The sequence below is a fragment of the Lampris incognitus genome, chromosome 1 (genome assembly GCF_029633865.1).
Source record: "Lampris incognitus isolate fLamInc1 chromosome 1, fLamInc1.hap2, whole genome shotgun sequence".
Taxonomy (NCBI): Eukaryota; Metazoa; Chordata; class Actinopteri; order Lampriformes; family Lampridae; genus Lampris; species Lampris incognitus.
The window spans coordinates 124,499,050-124,522,361 of record NC_079211.1 but is presented as its reverse complement, the minus strand read 5'-3'; the positions used below and the strand labels follow the sequence as shown (position 1 = coordinate 124,522,361).

Below are 23,312 nucleotides of genomic sequence, written 5' to 3'. Positions count from 1 at the left end.
TTTTTCATACATCGCCATTGTCCAGTAACATGATACTCACTGGTGCCTCTGACACAAGAATAGCAACTACAAACATTACTGCTGCCTCTACTAAAATTGTTATGCCTGATACTATTTCCTTTTCCTCACGTCCTTCTTTTTAACTTGATCATTGGTGTATATTGATATATGTAGCTGCTTAGGGAAATGTGACAATCATATTGTTCAATATTCTGCAACCCCACTTTGTACTGAACAGGCTTTTGTTTGATATGTCACATTCACAGATTGACGTCACCCAAAAGAAGAATATTTTTGTCGTTCAGCATTGTTTTTCAGCACTGACATTAATCCTGAGAGGGGCACAGAAGCAAGCCATGATAAGTTGCAAAACAAGAAGAGCAGGAATATGGTCAAAAAGAACGCAACATCAATGAATCCGCATGTCTGCACATTCATCACTCATCTGTCAATCACTGTAATTTAAATTAAACTGTTAAGCTTTCGAAACAACAAAACAAAAAAGAAAAGTCAACAAGCAGGAAGTCAAGGTTTATTCAGGTCTAGTTTTGCTTGTGTTGTACTGGTGACACTCATCTGCACCCTCAGTGACTTCAAGTGGGACTTCGTCTGATCTTACACACACACACACACACACACACACACACACACACACACACACACACACACACACTCAACCACCTACTTACTACCTCAGCCAGCCACACTCATTCAAACATGCATTCATTTATTTACTCACTCACTCACTCACTCGTTTGCTCAGTGACAAAAACCCCAATGTCTTTTCTTATTCAAACTGTTGGACCTCAAGGTTAACGTTGTTGGGAAAAACAGTTGCATAATTATTTTATGTTGACTTTACTGTAATACACTTGTAGCGCTATCTATCCCTTTTAACTGTCAAGGACAACGCTCCTGAGTTCTCTATACAACTCGGTATCCAATAAACTATTGAAGTATGGTAACTTCGCTTTTTATGTGTTTAAAGTATGTTCTAAAGGCTCTAAATGTCTTACAGTGTCATCTGGTAACTCCAACTAAAAAGGTTGACTACCCCTTTAAGGCGCTTAAATATGGCATATGACCCCTTTAAGGCAATCTAACATGGTCTAGACACCTCAATGTGTCACCGAGTAACTTATATTAAAACGGTGGACTAGCCCTTTAAGGTTGTCTCAACATGTCACTTACCATAGCCTAGACACCACAGGAATAAACACACATGAATAATCCACACTCACACAGGTACGTAGAATTATATATACAAATGTATTATGAGTAATAATTATTAGAATTAATGAAAGTAATAAGCCTCAATGGCTAACAAGCATCTGCATTCATATACACACAAATGAATCAGACCAACACATTAGCATACAGCTCAACAACCCTATAACTAAGCCGGCAATAAAAATAAAAGAAAGTCAACCCCCAGTTGCAGGCCTGTTTCTTTATCGGGTACGTTGGGACCCTAAACAGCCCTCTTCGCTCCCCTTGGAAGCCCGCACATCCAGCTTGTACTCACAAAGAATGAATGCTCCTCTTCGTCTCGCGCTTCCCGCCGCAGCGCAGCAGCGAACGTCAGGCAGGCAGCCATCCTAGCTAACTGGCTGGTTAGCCGTTAGCACCATCTCACGGTCGAACCGTGCGCTCGCCTCGGCAGCACAACACGGCAACAGACGACTCCTTCTGCGTTCCTCGATGGTCGCATAAACACACCACTACACTATAACTGATAACGTTACTTCGCTAAACTAGAAGACGGCCCGACTCACTGTGGGGCAAGCCCCTTACCGCATCCAGTCCATTCGCGCGTCTTGCTGTGCTAGCAACGAACACCGACTGGCTAGCTCGCTCCGTGACGTCGCTGGGTCCACATATGGGACTGACGAGTAGTCAGTTTGTCTCCCCAGTCCACACAAACAGTTCCCGGGATGGGTCTCGGTCAGACACCCGCACACATCACTGTTCACTAAACTTCAATTACATTTCTCTCACCGCAACATAGCATATAACAACTCAACATCAAACTGCTCCGTTTTTCTCACACAAGGGGCGAGTGACCTCCCTTCTCTCTCAGTTCAGTCTGCTCGCGCTGACGTTCCCCGCTGCCCTCTCAACCAATCACATTCAAGGTAAGTTATTCTCTCCACAGCCAACCAATCACAATAATGGTAAGTTTTCAATAATAAAAGTAAATGCATTTCACATTGGTAAACAACTGTTTTGCAGAACAATATCAACAATATAATATATTCATATTCAAAAGGTAAACAAAATAACAAACATAGGCCAAACTCTTATCTAATAGTGCAATTGTGGTGACCCACATCTATATATCGAGAGACATTCACCTAAGAGGACGGTGTACCTTTAAGGGAAGAGGCGAGGGGTCAAATAATGCACTTCCGCTTCCGGTTCACAGTCAGTTCAGTGTCGTTGTCAGATGTATGACATGCTAAGTTGGAGCTAGTAAACTACCTCGACTACGTCTACTCTCACGTCTCCTGTCTCGTTGTTTTCTAACTCCACACAATATAATATATCTAAGGCCTATGATTTAACCACAGGGTTACACACTCATGCAAACTAGACTTCTGCTGTTCTGTGGCAGGTTAATTAAAAATAGTTTTGATGTTCCTTTCTCACAAAAACAGAATTGTCACAGTAAGTTCCCAAATACTGTATTCACTGTCGTTTGAGTTAAAAAAAACTGCCAATCTTCCAAAAGAACGAAACAAAAAAGACAATTAAACAGGCAGGGAGTCAAAGTTTATTCAGGTCTAGTTTTGCTTGTGTTGTACTGGTGACATGTTCTTATTTTAATATGCCGTTTTTATTATTATTATTATTATTATTATTATTATTATTAGTGGTAGTAGTAGTAGTATTACGGTAACATAAGTAAATGATACATACTGCAGATTCAAATACAATTTACATACCATAAATATACAGTAATTTACTGACAAAACTGTGACCAGTATTGTGTTGTATATTTTCAAGAATACAGCAATGGGGGGCGTCCAGGTGGTGTGGTGGTCTATTCCGTTGCCTACCAACATGGGGGTTGCCGGATCAAACACCCGTGTTACCTCCGGCTTGGTTGGGCGTCCCTACAGACACAATTGGCCGTGTCTGCGGGTGGAAAGCTGGATGTGGGTGTGTCCTGGTCGCAGCACTACTGCTTCCTCTGGTCGGTCTGGTCGCCTGTTCAGGGAGGAGGGGGAGCTGGGGGGAATAGCGTGATCCTCCCACACGCTACGTCCCCCTGGCGAAACTCCTCACTGTCAGGTGAAAAGTGGCTGGCAACTCCACTTATATCGGAGGAGACATGTGGTAGTCGGCAGCCCTCCCCGGATCAGTAGAGGGGGGTGGAGCAACGACTGGGACAGCTCGGAAGAGTGGGGTCATTGGCTGGATACAATTGGGAGAAAAGGGGGGGGGGGATACAACAATGAATTTCTTGTGATACACTATAATTTTAGAATACAGTAAGAAACTTTAAAAAAAAACGACTTTTTGTTTGTGTGTGTGTGTGAGAGAGAGAGACTGCTTCAGTAGGCAAAAATATGGAACCTGCGATGACACCTATGTATTAATATGTGATGTAATGTGAATTTAATGTGTATTTAATATGTGATGTAATGTTTTATTCTTCTGAAAACTGCTTTAGCAACATGTTTGTTGTTCATGCCAGTAAAGCTATTTGAATTTGAATTTGAGAGAGAGAGAGAGAGAGAGAGAGAGAGATTCTCTCAGTGTTTGTATGTTGGCAGATATAACATTTTTAACCCTTCCACCATTTGGAGCTTACAGTTTACACAAATGAACAAAGAGAGGTTAGTTCTGATTAATGAGCACTGGAATAAAGCACAGAACTGAGCAAAGGAGGAATATCTTACAACATAACAGAGAATACACTTAAATGTTGCCAAAAATAAGAAATTTGAGTGAGTTGTAAATACCAAAAGATGAAAGGTTATGCTATTGTTGGCTGGTCAAGTGCTTTGTGAGCAGTGAGGTCAGATCAGACACATTACAGAGGTTAGCTTACAAAGTTGAGGGATTGTCTCATAGAATCAGAGTGTGGACAGCACGATGATGAAAGAGGTACTGAAGGGAAAAGCTAAATAGGACGATGTGAGGCAGGACTAGTGGGTGTGCATGCAGGCATGAGTGTGTGCATGTACGTGTGTGTGTGTGATTAGCCGGGAGAGCAAGAAATAGAAAAGTAAAGCATTTGGTGGATTTATTTCATTGACAGACACTCTTCTATGCAAGTTAGGTAGACATGAGTGTTTCAGATGCTGCATCTAATCCTTTCATGGAAGGGGTTTGAAGATATTTCCTTCCCTTTCATTATCTTCCATTGCTCAATAGTTTTGTGTGTGTGTGTGTGTGTGTGTGTGTGTGTGTGTGTGCGTGCGCGCGCTGTGTCAACATGTTTGTTGGAGATTGAGCACACACAGTTGTGTACCTGTGTAAAGATGAAGTCAATGGTACTTTTCTGTAGGGAGCGTAATATCTCTATTGTGGACAGACTCATTACAGCAGGAAATTACAGCTATCTGAGCAGCTGTGTCCGGAGGTTGATATTCCCCGATGCAGATTACAGAGCAGTGCCCACACACAGAGATGTCTCCATAGCCACCAGGAATTGATTTATCAATCATCCTAACTAGAGTTACTCTGTCTGTTAACGCAACCCGCGGCTGGGTCGGTGAGGAGAAGTGGACAGCGCTGAGATGATTAAACCAAGTATTTCTGATGAGCATTTTCTTGTGAGCATAGACATAGTGATTTTTTTTCTCTCTCTACCAGAATTTGAGTGCGCACAGGTGGGATTTCATCAGCTTTTTACATGACAGAATCAATTGTTGCCTTTGAGGATTATGAGGCCATGCATTCAAGTATGTGCAGAGGGATGGAACCCCTCCCCCAGCACCATCCACCCCCATTTCCATTTAGAGATCCTCGGGATGAGAGCTGGTGACTCATCTACCGACTTAGCATGCACCTTACAACTCAAAACCACCTCCCTCTCTCTTTCCTCTTTAACGTTTCTCTCTATACGCTGTACGCCTGTCCCTTACCCTCCGTTACTGTTGCTGTGGCTTTTTGTTAAAGCCATGTGGTTGTCTTTATAAATCACTGTAGCTCATTTTAGAAATGGGTGAACAGTCGGCTCACTCTTTTAACTAACGAACTCTGATTCATCATTTATACGCACATTGTGGCATATTAATGAATGAGTCATCGAGAGTCTTCCGTGTCATCCACAGGTGAAGCAGATCATGGAGGAGGCTGTCACCAGGAAGTTTGTTCATGAAGATAGCAGTCATATTGTCTCCTTTTGCGGTAAGTAACGACGAAACATTTGTTCATTCATAACTTTTAATGTTTGCGTAAACCTGTGTGCAACCAGAAGAGATATACCTCCAAAATTAAAAATGTCAAACGTTTTGCTCACCCTGTGTTTTGTGGTAATGCTGTGTGAAGCTCTGAGTTCATGTTATGAATATAACTATATAACTAATTGATGAAATTTGCTAAGGGTCCTTATTTTATTGTCTCTCTCTTTTTATCTTGTACCTGTATTTTCTTATCTGCCATGACAGGACCTCATGAATGCACTGCTATTTCCTGCTGTTTAAGATGAAAAAAGTTTAGCATTAAATTGTTTTGGTTGATCTTTTTCCAATTACATGTTTGTGTATATCTCCTAAATTATATTTAAACTCAAATAACAGGCTCTTACTATAAGCGCTAACCTAAATGGCTCCTATTGTGAAATGACTCCATAGGAACAACATCCTTATCCACTTAACCTTTATTTTTTATATAAATGCATAATCATTGTGTGCAATAAAGACCAGTTAGAGTTGAGTACTGCACTAAATGTTTCTTCAACACACATTAAAATCGTGGTGATGGAGCACAGTGGGGTGGATGGCTGTAAAAAGAACACTTCCCACATACAGGTACCAGCAGGCAATCACAGCCGTCAGATGTCCAGCTCAGTGATGCTCTTCATCTCAGCCTGGGCCAGTAATCAGTAACAAGATATGCATGGCATTTTCAGCATTTTTCAATATGCCTCCAATACCACGTTGGCAACCTATAGAGAATTTGATATTATTACTATAATTATTTGCAGGCAATATGTGCTGAGAAATAAGGTTCTTTTCAGAACCAATATTTGATGCCCCCCCCATTATTAAATCTCTTGAGGATTTAGCGGCCTCTTGCTCAGTGTAATAAACAATATCGTTAATGTTGTGTGACTTAATAGTCAAGTGCCCTAGTCTTTCAAATTACATTTGAGTTAGTTTGCCTAGATGAGAGAAATGAAGAATTAAGTGTCTCATCTTCAGGGACCAGAGAGCGCAGTCGGTAGCAGTTGGTATATAATGACAGTCTGCTCAGTAAGTCTGTCCACTTCATACTGTCATGACATAATTTCACACTCTCAGGTGCATTGCGCGCGCGCACACACAGACACACACACACTGCGAGGGCCATGTTTATGCTGATTTGCCATACCTCTAACATAGGCACATAAAGTAGCACATTTTTATTGACCAGTGAAAGAGATAGAGGTCTATATGGAACTGTATGTTGTTTCACAATGACCACATACTCCTACATACCCCTTAAAATTCTACCAACTGCAGTCAGACTGATGGATAAGACTGAGATAGTCACAGCACACACACACACACACACACACACACACACACACACACACACACACACACACACACACACACACACACACACACACACACACACACAGGCTAAAGCACGCAAACATACAGACATACAGGACACTCAGAAACAAATACTTAAGCCACAGAATGACCCATAATGTTTCTCCCCAAAAACAACAGTTCACAACCAAATGAGCTTGTTGCAGCCAAAATGAAAAATGAAGAGGAGATACTTGAGGGAAAATGTAAGAAAGCATCTTGTGAACAAAACTCGAAACATCTGTTTAGCATTCTTCAAAATGGTAAATGTTGTTGTTGTAAGCCTTTGAATGAGATTATAATCACGAGGAATTGAGTCCAAGTTTAGGTGATATTGTTTATGGCATTGTTGACGGCGAGAGGGATATGTACAGTTATAGCCCTCGATCAACCCAGCAGCATCATATGTAAGCCTCAAAATTCAGGCAGCATTGTTTCAGAATTGCCACTTAAATCAATTGCTCAATCAGCTTGCCGTCAGATTTCACGCAAGTGTTTGGAAAATGCATGCACAGATGGAGAAATGAACTGTTTAGCAAGATGTCACCTTGCGGTTACTCATTAAATGTGTCATTTAACATTTGATTTCATCGTGCGTTAATGGAAATGCATCAACAAAAACAGAAAGTGATAATTGTGTAATCCTCCATGCTGTGGTTTTGCAATGTACTCATGAAGATCTTTTTTTTTCAGCACTCAAGGCTTGTGGCATAGACATCATCACTTGAGACATCCCCTCATAGCCATTTAGTTGTACCAGCTCATGGCAATAACGTTCAATCTGAGGGGGGTCTCTTCAACCCACCAAACCCTCCATACCAGAATCCTATAGTCCATGGGCCAGACGATATTTCGGTACACTCAAGGTGGCAAAACTTACTTATAATTTTTGAAAGGATCCATGTCTGTAGATAATATTTTGGTATGATAACCATTCCTGAGTGGCAGCTGTATCACAGTTATCAGCTCATGAAGTTAACCACCCCCTAAAGTAAATTGCATTTTAGACGCTGGTGCATATCCTGGTTTAGCCTCATGGTCAGGACATTTTTCAATGTTCTATAATATTGTCTTTGGTATCATTTTAAAGGGGACCTTCTTAGCTTTCATTCAAGCCCTGTTGTGGATATTTCTCACAAATATAGAGGTCACTTGAGCTCTTCAACCCGTCAATAACACACATCTTTCTGCAATGTTCGCCTAAACTATATACTTTCTTTTAGCCCTGTGGCATCTAGGAATATCAGGGACACAAAACACAAAAACTGGAATACTCACAGGACTGTAAAGATTCAGAAAATGTATAATATACCCATACTATTTCATTGTGTGAGGTGATTGTGAGCCTTAAATGAGAACTAGACCAAAGCCAGTTAGGTCACAAACTGGTCTCTATACATTTGTTTAAATACACAATCAAAATACATGATAAAAAGAAATACCATAGTGAGGTAATGAACTATTTTAATATTTTAAACAACATTGACATTTACATATACTTAGTCAATGATACATGTAATCCCATATCATTAGTGGGTATATGTAATGGTAATGGGTAGGGTAATGGGTATATGTGAATATGGTTACATTATTGTTATCAAGCTCTGGGTAACCAAGTCCAGAATCAACATCCTGTGCATCAATAGACTACTACCACAGTAATACCATCAGAATCATCACACTGTCATTCATCAAACTGCTCGTTTCTCTCATCATCTGACTCCCCAAGTTCAAAGTCCAGTTCTGGACCATCCTGCTGTTTTTGGTTACTGCAGGTCTGTAACCTGCACATGTCTGTGCATGGAAGTCCATTTGACAGGCACATGCAGCTTGGCATTTTGCATGAATGCACACACTTGCATGTTAGCATTTCCAAGACCACATCTGGTGCAGGTGGGGAGCGCATCCAGTAAATGGCCAGCTTGCCTTCATCATCTGTCCATCCATACTCAGTAGGGCTTGGCACCACAGGGTTAGCCTGCAGACAGCACTTCCATATTGCTGCCTGATAGTTGGCTCGTTGAACATGCATAAAGAGACAGTCTCTACATGGTGGCAGCTGGCTGGACTCAACCTCTCCCCTTTTGGTGCAGAAGAGCTGGTAACGCAGTTTGTTCACCTCAGCAGTGCTGCTATTAGCAACATACATCCGACAGGTGAACTGCTCAATTTTCTGGAACAGCTCATCACTCACATTCCCTGTCTGTCCCAGTTGACTGAAAGTCTCTTGGCAGGAAGTGTGCATTCTCACTATCTTCAGGGCATTCAGCTTCCCTTGACCAGCGAATGCCCTGACAGTGTCGCAGCCTGTGAAGGCATGTAAGCCAATTAGGCTGTCACAGATGCTGTCTCCAAGTGAACTTGCCAGTTTGGTGATGTCGACAAACCGTGTGCGGTTCTGAGTCCCACACTTCTGGTAGATGGGACAGGTGATGTCCTTCTGGAAGCCAAGACAAAGCACCATGACATCAGTGTCCTCAGCTGTGACGATAACTGACTTTGAGCCCGCATTTGCTGCATGCAATGCATGCAGGAGCAGACGGGTGTCAGCTTCTTCATGTGTGGAGTGCAGTTCTGCTGCTTCCTCACACCCATCTTCTGTCAACTTGTAGCAGGTTTCCTCACAGGTCATGTACAACACCTTGCCATGCAGCATAGCTCTGTATCGTGGGAGTTTCCACTCTTCCACCAGAAACTTGATGAGACTGGTCTTGTTGGAGGAACTGCACAGAAATTTTCTCCACTGCTGGACGTGGTGTCCCCCTGCAAGATTCTTGTACAGGAGAGTGATGTCTCCACCCCGGTTCAGTCGTTCAGCATCTTTGATCGAAGTCTGGTGATAGACATCAAAAACAACATCAATCCTCCCACTCTGTGCTCCCTCATGGAGGACCTGGGTCAAGGCTGACTCTGCCACCTGTGCAAAGGTTTTGTTGTTGCCATTCATTTTTTGGACCAGGCTCATCCCATCAATGATGGAAGTAGATGGGATTGGGATGTCTTCTGCAGGAGATACATTCTTTTCAAGCTCTCTGGCAAGTGCAGCCTTGTTTGTTTTTCGTAAGGACCCATCAGCATTTGCCAGTGCCCATGGTAGTGGGCACCATGGGTAGGCAAGGACATCCTTCAGATTCACCTTCCTGCTTTCAGCCACCAGGATCATGTGACTGAAAAGGTTTCTATCTGCCTTCAGAACCACATCCTGTGCTTTCTTTCCATGAGCTTGTTTTGTGCTGACATTGGAGAATGTTTTCAGACTTTGCTTGGTCATCTTGTCTTGGAATTTCACAGGTGGTGGGTCTGCATCTAACCTTGTTTGCTGGAATGCTTGGTAGGCCTCTTCTCCTTTCTCAAGAGCTCTCAAGAGATCTATGGTCACATCAGGTGGAGCCATGTTGCCAGTGGAGAGGCTAACCAAATCAATCTCATCAGGGGACATAGGATTGAGCCAGTTATTCTCCATAAGGTCCATGACAGACTGGACATCTGCTTCATCTCTCTTGATCCTTGGACTCTGTAGATCTGGATGAGACCATTTGCACCTGCCTTGACCTGTCAGGTCTCTCAGCTGTCTGAGGTACATGCTTCTATACTCAGCTGTGAGATAATATTTGGTCACAGCTCCTGGCTTCAAGCTGAATCCCTTTGTCCCTCCAGCTGTTTGGGTGTCTTTGTTCACCGTTTCTTCTATAGCTTGGTCAACAGGGATTCGGCCAAAGGGATTGGTGGAGCCCAGTTGGACTGAGAAGCCTCCTTCCATGAATTCTGTGTACACATCTGGGTGTGTGATGGGCAGCTCAGACATCTGGGCGTAGTAGTAGGGGAGGTAGCGTGCATAATTCATCCTGTCATAAGCAAAGCACCATGGGATCATTGCTCGAATGCTAGCCAAGTGTAGCATCCAGTCTCCCTCTCTGGATGCTCGGATGAGCCCCAACAAGATTTCAACCATGTCCAAATAGGACATCCAGAAGTTCGAGAGGCTGCCGTTTCCACCTCTAAGGAACTCACGGTAGACTTCAAATAGATCCATGATGCGTGTACAAGAGCTGTTCTCGAGGACCTCCTTCAAATCATGTTGTGAGACTTCTTTCCCAAGGCTGTCAATGGTCTTCAGTGTCTCATTCAGGTGAACCATGTCATTCCTGTGAGTTTCTTCCAACCAGGACAGGAAACCATTCAAGGTCAGTCGCATGAGAGCCTCATACAGGAGCTTGTGTAGTCGCACTGCCCTGTTGTACTTGCGGCCATCCATAACACCAGCAATTGAGCCTTCTGCAATCATGCCAGACTCAATGCAGAGGTCTTTGAGTCCAGCATCTTGGAAACGCTTTCCTATTATTGCCAGCAGTGTGCAGATGGTGTGGAATACCCCAAGCCTAACGATGATATCATGGAACTTGTCATGGTGTTTCCATGTGATCTCGACAGCCTTCGCATGCAGGGCTTGGTCAAAGACACAGACAATCTTCCTCAGGCCTAAGCACTGCATGATGCTCAGTGACTGGTTAAGCACCTCGTTGACAGTAGACATTTGTGTCGCTGGAGCATTGATGGTTGGCAGATAGCCTATATTGTCGGGGATGACTGTCATCTCTCTTCGAGTCAGGATGTTGAAGCCTGTCCAGCTGCTGACTGACTGTTCTTCGTGTTGTGACATGCGTGCTAGGACCCAAAGAAGGTTTTTCTCTCTGGCAAGCTTAGTATTGGCTGCAGTATCGGCATCTGACTTTTTGCTTTGTGGTGGCCCTACCCGTTGTCCAGCATTGTAAGTTGGTAACATTGGTGGGGGTCCATCAATGCTTCTCTTCTTTGTTTTGGGAACAGTGGGCATGGGTTGGACAGGAAGTGGGTTGACTGGCTTTGCTTGCACAGCAATCCCATTGACTCTGTGAGATGTTCCCTCACCACTGACAGTTTCTTCAAGACGGTCGATATTGTCCCAGGCTAAAGTTGTGAATATGCCAGGATGGATGTTAGCTGGAAGGGCAATGCCACTCCCTGATGATGAGAGTTTCTGGAGACACAGGGCAGTGTTGATCTCTTCCATCTGTGAATAGGACACACTGTGACCAAGTCGGTTGAGGATGTTTATCAACTCTACATTTCCTGTCAACGATTTGACACTGAATGGCAGAACAATGTGCTTGGAAGGCTTGGTATTTCCACATGTCACTGCATATACTATGTCATGGCCAAATGACTGCAGAAGGCACTGCACTCTCTGGGATGCATGATCAGGATCATTTGAGCCTGTGAGTAGAGAGTACAGGAAGATAATGAGCGACTCTGGAATGGTAGGACATTCTGCTTCTAGTTTGACTTCAGGCGGCCAGGTTTGAGGAACATCTTGACTTTTAATGTCTGCTCTCAATTTGATGGCTGCTTTGGCTATAACATCTTGTGCACTGACACTTTTCAGGGTCTGCAGCTCCCTTTTGAGAGACTGATTTTCTTTGGCAAGTTCCCTCATGGACAAGTTATCGGGATAGAGGAGGAATTTTCCTTTCTCATCAGGGAATATCTGCAAGGCTCCAGCAAACTCACTCTCCAGGTTTCGCCTTATGTGCTTCTTGGTTGATTCCTTGACTTGGGCAATGCCTTGGGAGTTCATTGAAGCTACCAGTCTAGAAGAGAGATCAGTCATTGTCATCACTTGAGGATTGCCAAAAAGCTCCATCCTGATTAAGAGGACCAGCTCATTGTATGCCTTATTCACAGCAGCTTCATACTGGGCTGCAGCATCATCATCTTCATTGCTGGCAACCTCTCCTTTGGAAACCTCTTCTTTGGTGTAAAGTCTATAGCATGACCTGTGGTAGTGCCCTTCAGCTGCTACAAGGTCTCTACTAACAATGGCAAGGATTCTGCTGTCCCTTTTCTTTGTGGCTGCACTCCTGATCTTTGCGTCAGCTCGCAGTTCTCGACACTGCACCAGTACTTCTCTCTTATTCTGTCTCTTGGAATATTTGCTGTTTTTCTGACAAAATATGCACTCTGCATCATAAGTCCTAGATGTACTTGGAGCATGTCGAGCTACTCTCTTAGATTGTTTCTCTTCAGCAGAGACACAACTTTTCTTTTCTTTTGCAAGGAGGCCATCAAGAATTTGCTTCATAGTGAAGATACTGCGACACTTTCTGTGGTAGTAGATTGCTGGAATCTGTCCCTCAGGAATGTCTTTTGCCAGTTTCAAAACTGGTGCATGATTTCGTATCTGAGCTGCCCTGAGCAGAGTTCTCCATGAGTCGACACTTTGTAGTGAAACCAGCTTATCTGTATCATCAGAACAGTGGATAATGCACTCCACCCGTGGGCGCTTTGGTATTGGGTAAAAACTTGCTTGTTCACCAGTGGCCATATTCAGTCAGTTTTCATCCTGCCACATACAAACAAATACATGTAACTTAGGTGTATGAACACTACTAAAACAAAGTTTACTTTGCTTCACCAGCGTCATATTACCATTATTTATCTTACATAGCCACAAATAGATACATTACCTAGTTGCTATGCAACAGCTGTATTTTGTCCACATGAGGCCGCTAAAATCAACACAAGATGAAAGTTCCTCGTAGCCACTTTAACTAATCATATTAACATATACATTAAAAGAACATGCTAACATTATGGGAAATTAGCTTACAATCTTCTCCAGAGTGAGACAAGAAGATAGATACCAGTTTCCTCTATATGTGTTTAGTAGAAAGCTATCTGGCTGCACGTTAGCCTAGCTTAGCACAATGAATGGAAGTACACAGTACTGGTTATCCTTGGTTGTTGGCCAACTAAGAACTGTCCCAGAGTTTAAGCTAGGCTAATCAGTACCAGGGGTGTTGAAATGCTATATTTGTAAAAATCTGGGCAAATACACAATCGTGAGAGGCACAGAAACAGGTTTCCTGAAAGAAAAATGAAATAGCTGCTCATTTGGAAAGGTTATCATGTATTATTTTACTTCTGTTAGTGTACCAAATAAAATGGCACCAGTGAAGTTGTGTCACCTTGGGTGATATCGATATCTGGTCTGACCCATGGACTAACTGGCTTTGGTCTAGTTAGTTTCTTAGTAATAATGCCCTTCTAATTTAAGGTTCACAATCACCTCACACAATGAAATAGTATGGGTATATTATACATTTCCTGAATCTTTACAGTCCTGTGAGTATTCCAGTTTTTGTGTTTTGTGTCCCTGATATTCCTAGATGCCACAGGGCTAAAAGAAAGTATATAGTTTAGGCGAACATTGCAGAAAGATGTGTGTTATTGACGGGTTGAAGAGCTCAAGTGACCTCTATATTTGTGAGAAATATCCACAACAGGGCTTGAATGAAAGCTAAGAAGGTCCCCTTTAAAATGATACCAAAGACAATATTATAGAACATTGAAAAATGTCCTGACCATGAGGCTAAACCAGGATATGCACCAGCGTCTAAAATGCAATTTACTTTAGGGGGTGGTTAACTTCATGAGCTGATAACTGTGATACAGCTGCCACTCAGGAATGGTTATCATACCAAAATATCATCTACAGACATGGATCCTTTCAAAAATTATAAGTAAGTTTTGCCACCTTGAGTGTACCGAAATAGGAAATTTTGGGCTCTGGCCCATGGACTACTACAGCAGACATGGCCGTAGCTCATGGGGACCTTTCTGTCTTTGCGGTTCATCAGCTTTGTCCCCTTGACTTCCTTCCTTCTCCTCAGCACCCTATAATGGTTTGTGCTCTGGTGTGTCCATATGGATGTGTCTGTTTGGACATCACAGAGTGGAGGATGGGAGAGGAGTACAGCAGTGGGTCAGCCAGCTCACTGGGGAGTAATTAGTCCTTACCATGGCTACTTTTATGGGTTGCCATAGCAGAATCTAAATGGCAACCGAAGCAGATATTTGTCAGCAGACAACGCCATGAAATGCCGTGTTTGACTTGACTGTTGAAACCATGAAAGAAGTCCAGTTAAGCGATGAACTGGTGTTTTTTTGCAGTTTGGTTGAATGCAAATGCAAATGATGCCCCTCAGTCTTATGCTTCCCGATTGTGGGGGCAATTGGGGGGTGTCAGAGTTTCAGATCATTGACCAAAATGGAGTTTATGCAAGGAGAAGATGGCATTTAATGTTAACCTTAAAATTCGTTTAGTGTTTTCCCATGACATTTCACTTAATCATCCTTTTATTTTACAGATCAGATTAAGATGGATTGGGAAATACTGTTAATATAAGAGCTGTAGAAACAGAAATATGTTCCTGATGTCCAAGTGCTTCAGTGTCAGCAAATGGGAATCCTAATGGCCCAAAGTGTGCTTGGCCACCTTGAGTCCTTGTTTTTATGCCATTAGATGAGAGCTACTCTGAGTGAAGTATTGGGCAGGGTTGTGTTAGTGGTAACACAGACACCAAGAGTCTCTTAATGTGCTCAGTTGCCACAGATACGGGCTGATTAGAGGCAATTTACACTGGTGGCTGTTATTACCTATTTTGTAAAGGCGCCTGGAGAGAGGACTGTTCCTATTTAGATACGCATTTACTGTGTGGCAAATTTAACAAGTGTTAATGCTACTTTGTATAGTGGGTAGATTAAATAAGCAGGTATCCCAAGTGTGGGACACTGAAAATATTATAAGTGCTAATATTGCTATGCACATTATAACTACCACTACTATTAACATTAATATAACTGTGATAAATGCTTATAAAGAAAGTTGTTGTTTTTGCAGTAGCATTGTGAGCTAGATGTTTGTGTTTTGTGTCTCAGTGGATAGACTGTGGTGCCAAACACTGCAAGGGTTTGGGATTTGTCTGCACTCTGCCCAACCACATTTAATAAGCATGTACAGGGAAACCCTTTGGCTTAACATGTCCAGCCAATGGAAAATGTCTTTTGCTTTCTAATTAATACAGATGAGAAAGTGAGAAGGATGCAGTTTGCTGGGAGATCTTGTCATGTTATGTTTGGTTGCGACTATCAGCTTCTTTCTCCTATAATGACAAGGAAAAATACACTCCATTCAAATGGAGATGAGGAGTGAAAAAAACCCTGAGAGAATGGGGGGGGGCATACCAACAGAGATATAGAGAAGACGTTGAGGTTATTCCCAATTAAAACCAAAATGAAAAGTAGAATGGAAATTTTCAAATTGGCTGCTGTGAAAGACATTTTGTTTAACTTTTTGAATCACATGAGGGACCCTGCCAACAGGGTGATTATTAGTGACACAGCGACTCAGAGGGATTGAATAAGTACGAGTCTGACACAGATGCATAGAGACAAGTTGATGGAAGGAGAGAAGCAGTGTTTGGTAGAGAGAGAGAGAGGCAGAAAGAGACATATCACAGAAAGTTAAATCAGTTCATCTGGACATGACGTTTATTGAGAGAAACTTTTCATCACTCATCCAAGTGACCTTTTCAGTCTCAACTGACTGCAGGTATCCCCACCCTTATAAACAATACAGTGGCATAACGACCGAAACCAATGATCAGTTTCATATGCAAATTGCTGTGACAATTAACTAGAGTTACAATGGCCATGTGTACTATTCACAGAAGATGGTTTCAGTCAGAGCATTGTAAGATAGTGACAGATGTACTCTTACCCCCCCGGTTCAGGGATGGTCGTTCACTCTACCTTACCTGGATTATTGAACATGCATAAAGACAGACAGACAGAGAGAGGGCAACAGAGAGAGATAGAGACAGAAAGAGACATAGACATAGAGAGATATGTTGATGGTGATGAATCGCGGCCCCTCCCTCCTCTTCTCTCTCTCCCAGAGCAGTAGTGCTCCATCAACATGGGTTTCTATGACAACCCCAGTCTTTCCTCTGACCCCATGTGAGCAGAGCCACAGGATTAGTCCTGTAGGAGAACTCAAATGTCAACACAGCTCAAGGTACTGCCACGTAGGCCGTAGATACAAGATGGATGTCTGTTTTGGGTTGTTTTGTTTTGTTTCCCCGTTCAATAGAGCGGCTGTTTAACCGTGTATCTTGCATGCACAATACAGTTTATTGGATAAGTGGTAGGCTTACACAAAGGAGGGCTATGCGTGAGTGTGAAATTAATATGAAAAATGAATTTGTTTATTTCAGACATGGCTTACTCATCGCAATATTAAGAGCCGCTCTTCACATATGCATATGGGAAGCGTGAAATTCACAACTCTGTAAACCATAAGAGAAAAATGTCACCTTCATGAGTATCTGTCAGTCCATGGCATTTCTAATGTGTGGCAGGGTTGATATTCTCCTGGGTAAACTTGTTTCTACGCCATGTAGCCAAGTCTATGTAAAGTGATATACATAGGTTAATACTTCAACAACAGTCGCTGCTTCTTCTACTGGTTGTTTTTTCAACCATCTCCAGATAGTGCCAGACTGAAAGTAAATAAATAAAAATGTTTTCAAACTGCTGAAATGTGCAAGACCCAAGTTGCCCAGAGGGCTATTCCTTATGGTTTAGCTATTTGTTCAAAAGCTGATATCATCTATTCATTCATAATTTTTTACACTTATAGGTCACACTTATTCATATTAGTCAATAACTGAAAAATTGTTGATGTGTGTGTGTGCGCGTGCACGCATATGTGTGCGTTTTTTTTTCCAACCCTATATATCTCTACACAGCTGCGGTGGAGGCGTGTGTTCTTCATGGGCTAAAACGGCGAGCGGCGGGCTTCCTACGGAGCAACAAGATAGCGGCGCTCTTCATGAAGGTGGGGAAGAGCTTCCCTCCAGCTGAGGAGCTGTGCAGGAAGGCCCAGGAGCTGGAGCAGATCATTGAGACCAAGTGAGACGAACCCGCTTGCCTCTTCAGACATCACACAGCTTATTCTCACAAATCACTGTAGAGATGAAAGCGCACATTAAAAGGCTATTTTGGCTCTCAATCAGTGACAGCAATCCCATCAAAGGCCTGTCGTCTTTCCTTAAAAGGGCACCTTTTTATTTCTAAAGGCTTTTCAAAATCATCCTCATTCATAAAATGCTATGAATCATGAATCGCTGATGTTGTCAGGTGCACTCAAATGGAGTTTTGTTTGTTTATCACGCGAGTGCAGGGAGACAGACCTACATGAAAAGTGAAAAGGGCTATGATAGATTGCCATCTTGAGTACAACGTTTTTCTGAATATTTTTATTATTTGAACATTTGCAGGTTGGGGAATTTTAAAACACTGCACATCAGAGGCCCTTAAGTCAAGTGTTTGTGATTTCAGAAGGTCCTTTTTCACACTCTTTGTGTTATATTTGCGTTATGTGAATGTATATTTTTGATGCTTATCCTTTCCTGCCACAGACGGAACCAAAATTTGCAAAGCCAGGATAGTTTGCGGAGGTTGCCCAGACTGCCCAGCCTCACCCCACAGGCTATTAAAAACTTGTGGATCCGCACAGCCCTATTTGAGAAGGTGCTGGACAAAATTGTACTTTACCTTGTGGAAAACAGCAGGTGAGTTAAGGGGCCTAAATGATGTGATCGCCCGGTCAAGTTAAGAGGATGTCAACGTTGATGTAATTCTCACTCTATGTTGTCTTGTCTTCTAGTAAATTCTATGAAAAAGAGGCTGTCCTAATGGACCCTGTGGATGGACATATTCTTGCATCTTTGCTAGGTAATTTATCTGTGCCATTGCAAATCTATGTATCATTCAGTTTGCAAAATTCAGTTTTAATTTGAGAAATTGTATCTTGCTTATAAACTTTCTTTTTTTGTGGGGAGGAGACACATATTTCACAAATCAAGTGAAAATCAAAGCCATTTTTCACATGCAGATACCAGAGGAAAATCAGAGGAAAAAAATGGTGCAGTTTTGACCCTGATCTTCAAAAATCATGGGTTGCAACATGATTCAGGCTTATACTAGTCCTTAGTACCCAAGTACAGAGTATTAATTAAGCCACGATGATTGAATTTTACTCAAATCTATAATGTTATGGGAAAAGTCTCGTGCATCATTCTTATTAGGCTAATTCTCTGTGCACGCTGATGTTAGGGAAGGCAGCTGACGCCTGACATTTATTTGAAAAAACACTTGGCAGTGTCCATTTGCCCTCTGTAACTGTGTGTGTCTTCATTGTGGCAGTTGGACCTTGTGCACTAGAGTACACAAAAATGAAGACAGCTGACCACTTCTGGACTGACCCCTCAGCTGATGAGCTGGTGCAGAGACACCGCATCCATGGTGGCCACTGTAGGCAGGACTCTCCCACCAAGAGGCCTGCTCTGTGTGTAAGTAGTAAACTGTTAAAGAAATACTTCAGAGGTTTTAGGGTCTACCCCCTGTTGTATACTCATCGCTCGTGCAGTACATGGGTAGGTACTACTGACATGCAACTCTAGCTTGCCATCTACAGTTCAGTGCAATTGATAGGGTGGGGGTGGGGGGATGGGTGTAAATCCACAATGCTCGTTCAGGGCAACAAAAGCTCTCCACAGCTCAGCCAAAACTAACATGCTATTACTTACAGCAGCCTATCAGAGCAAATTTGTCATTTTAAAAATTTCAATTTTTCAGGCGTCCGGGTAGCGTAGCGGTCTATTCCGTTACCTACCAACACAGGAATTGCTGGTTTGAATCCCCGTGTTACCTCCGGCTTGGTCAGGCATCCCTACAGACACAATTAGCTGTGTCTGCGGGTGGGAAGCCGAATGTGGGTATGTGTCCTGGTTGCTGCTCTGGGCGGTCAGTCGGGGCGCTTGTTCAGGGGGGAGGGGGAACTGGGGGGAATAGCATGATCCTTCCACGCGCTACATCCCCCTTGCAAAATTCCTCAATGTCAGGTAAAAAGAAGCGGCTGGCAACTCCACATGTATCAGAGGAGGCATGTGGTAGTCTGCAGCCCTCCCCAACTTGGCAGAGGGGGTGGAGCAGCAACTGGGAAGGCTCAGAGAGTGGGTAATTGGCCAAGTGCAACTGGAGAGAAAAAAAGGGGGAAAAATCCCCCCCCAAAAAATGTCTATTTTGCAGGAAGTAGCACAGTAGGAAATGAGCGTGTTGATTATCAGAAATGACTGTAAATATTTAAAAAGACCACTCAAATTCACTATGTTAGACTACTGTAGTATCATGTTTGCTTGGACTGAGCTTAGGATTTTTTTTTTTGCACTGAACGAGGATTGTGCATTTGCCCCCATTAATTGCATTTAAGTGTAAATGGGATGCTGGAGTTGTGTGTCCAGTATAAAGGATGGATGACTGTGAAAATGAAACATACCTATGTATAACAAGAGCAGTGAGGATAAAATAGGGATAGATGTCAAAACTTCCGAACTATTCCTTTAAAGGGTGATGAAACTGCTGGTGTCATTCCCTCTCCACCCGCCCCACTATTTTAAAAAATGCAGTCAAAACAGTGGAAAGAGGGAGAGGGCCGAGGGTGGGGCATCACTACCTGCACATACACTCATGGCAGAATGGCACAGAGGATGGAGAGTGATGCAGAATCTCACCAAACGTTTGCCACCGAAGGACCGTTTGAAGTGGAGAACTTCTCTCAAAACACTGACAGTCTATCTAAACTGTCAAAAAGCAATAGCTAAATAGATGAACTGTCAATAGACTGTAGATAAATGGAAAAATTTAGCTCAAATGAAAATTGTCTCCCTCTCTGAAACTTTGGGAAATGACTGGCATGGGTGCGCAGGTAGAGGAAAGTGGATAAGGCCACACCTTCCATCAAATGTATTTATATGGGGAACATTTTAAAACTGATGATGTAGTCGTGCTGAGGTAAGAACACACAAAACATCCAATGATGTTCACCTACTTTTGATTTTAAATCTAAAAAAAGAAAAGAGAATAGTGATATAGCACCCGAAACAACAGCATTTCAACAGATGCTCTTATTTGTGGTGTTATTGCCTGCTGTTGGTATTGTCTGCTGGCTCAAACATCACTCTGGTATCAGATAACACCTCATAAAGAGTGTTTTATTGTTTTTGACCCCTTTGATAAGGAGTGTAGGGCACGCAGCACAACTATAACCGACTGACTCTGCCTGCCTGCCGACAGTATGTACAGTTCTGATACCCTTTCAAGCTGACCGATTTTCAGTACTGAGATTGATTGCTGGGGCTTGCCTGTAAGACACTCTCTCTCTCTATCTCTCTCTCACTTTCTATCTCTCTCACTATCTCTCTGTCTCTCTCTCACACACACACACGTGACAGAGGATGTGATGAGATCAGTGCATTAACTTAAGCACAGTGCGTCCCAAGGGGGAGGACACTGCATCTCAACCACCCACATCTCTAGTTTATTTCTCGAGTGATTGGTGATCCAGTGCAACTCTAAATTTTGCGCCATTCACAGTGCTTTGTTTTTCAGAAAGTGTTGCGCTCCACTGTAAATGGAGGAACCATTTATTTAACTGCCTAAGGCAACATGTAATGGTCTGCATCACCAGAAATATAGCTGAAATGGCTCCCACATGAATTTTGATTATCTTGCATCAATGGCTTTTAATATTTTACGTTAAGCCATATGAAGCATAGAGTTAAACCAAGGAAAACAACTGCACTGGATCGTTAGGCAAGCACAACTTCTTTGAAATAGGGTGGACTGTATGTTATCAGCCCCACTGGGTAAAATGTTGAATTTTGTATGAGATCCGGTGGTCTGGTTTGGCCTTTTTTCACTGTGTGATCCTAGATCCAGAAGAGGCACTCCAGCAGCAGCATGGATGAGCGGCCCTCCCCCTCGCCCTCCGCTCGTGACTACGTGGAGTCGCTGCACCAGAATAACAGAGCTACCCTGCTGTTTGGCAAAAACAACGTGCTTGTACAACCGGTAGCAATTCTCTTCCTTTCATCTCCGTGACTTTACAGTAGAGGACAAATAAAAGAACGGCCATCCCTAGATAGAATAATGTGTGAAGGTGACGTCCTAACCTCAAGGCACAAACTGGGAAAAGTGAGGATGGTATTCATAATTTAATTTCTTTTCCCCTTATAGTGTAGCTATTATAAACTATGAGATAACATTGACACAAGATAATTTTTTCCAATATGTGACCAGTTATGTCAAAGGGGTTTACTTACTGGCACCAGGGTTGATATTTAATGATGACTTGGCCAAGGAAAAACAGAAAGTTTTTCTTTCCAATCGTGCCAAGAGATCCAAAATTTAGGTCATTGTCCTTTGATTTTCTTGATGTGATGTTTTAATTCAAGGTGGTCAGATGCAGTGAAGACTCTTATAAAATGATTTAGGATGAATCCACTTCTGTTTTGCCAGTTTGATGACAATGTTTAAGCCTTCATTTAAGTATTGAATAACAACGTTTTTATTGTTCCACCATAATGTTGCCTATTCTACTTCAATGCTGGGAATCAATATTATTACTAAAAATGAAAAACAAGGTTTGTATAATATGCTGGGGACCATGCAAACGAGGATTTTAGAGCAGCCAAACAGATTCCATGCTCTTTAATGTCAGTAAGAAAATCGACCAAAGGTCCAACCTTCAGTGCAATCTGAGATCATTTAATGATTTTGCCCTATTTATGAACCTCTTGTACTTCTCCACATTTCAGCATGTAGTGCAGCACAGTATAGTAAAGACATAACTGCAAAGGTAAAAATAAATGGCGAGTCTTATTACAAGTCTTATAAACATTGATGGGAGACCTATCAGTGCTGGATGCAAGATCATAGAAGCACATTGTACTTTTCTCTGAGCTGGCTCCAATGTTAAAATTGACTTCTAAAGATGCATTGGAAGAATGCTTTGCAAAAAATAAAGTTTTCTGAATCACGTTCATCATCAATTTGTCCCACATGTTCAAAAGAACAATGTATGGATGCATGGTGAACAGATGGATCTGGGGAGTAGACTTTGATTTCTGTTTACTGTTACTAATCTGTTTTGTGATTGTATTGTTATTTCAACATAGTGTATGCCTTGTTTCAGTTGTTTTAGACTTATCATATACACCACATTGATCTGAGTCAGTGCCGTGCAAAGACAATAAGTGGTCAATTACTGTTTGTTTTCTTTTCGCAGACAATAGAAAAGCCATCTGTTTTATTTGAATACAAGTATAGCCCTATATTTGTCCTTTTTCAAACAGCTGTCTTTGTGGTTGTTTGCAGAGGGACGACATGGAGGCCATCCCAGGGTACCTTTCTCTACACCAGACCGCTGACATCATGACTCTGAAGTGGACGCCCAATCAGCTGATGAATGGCTCTGTAGGAGACTTAGACTATGAACGCAGGTGTGCACAACTACCCAAAAGCTACCACTACTACTTTCGGCTGCTCCCGTTAGGGGTCGCCACAGCGGATCATCCGTTTCCATTTCTTCCTGTCTTCTGCGTCTTCCTCTGTCACACCAGCCACACCTGCATGTCTTCCCTCACCACATCCATAAACCTCCTCTTTGGCCTTGCTCTTTTCCTCTTTCCTGGCAGCTCCATATTCAGTATCCTTCTCCCAATATACCCAGCATCTCTCCTCCACACATGTCCAAGCCATCTCAATCTTGCCTCTCTTGCTTTGTCTCCGAACTGTCCAACCTGAGCGGTCCCTCTAATATAATCGTTCCTAATCCTG

The 23,312-nt window shown here is 42.6% G+C and overlaps 1 protein-coding gene across 1 annotated transcript in view; it reads left to right on the top strand.

Moving 5' to 3' along the window:
* Window positions 1–23,312, top strand: part of sgsm1a (small G protein signaling modulator 1a) — a 58,225-nt gene that overhangs the window by 14,550 nt on the left and 20,363 nt on the right. The window contains exons 3-9 of the mRNA XM_056273895.1: window positions 5,286–5,361; window positions 17,381–17,543; window positions 18,053–18,205; window positions 18,301–18,368; window positions 18,840–18,985; window positions 21,408–21,545; window positions 22,851–22,975. Of these exons, the coding sequence (XP_056129870.1) occupies window positions 5,286–5,361; window positions 17,381–17,543; window positions 18,053–18,205; window positions 18,301–18,368; window positions 18,840–18,985; window positions 21,408–21,545; window positions 22,851–22,975 (869 nt within the window). The remainder of the gene's footprint in view (window positions 1–5,285; window positions 5,362–17,380; window positions 17,544–18,052; window positions 18,206–18,300; window positions 18,369–18,839; window positions 18,986–21,407; window positions 21,546–22,850; window positions 22,976–23,312) is intronic.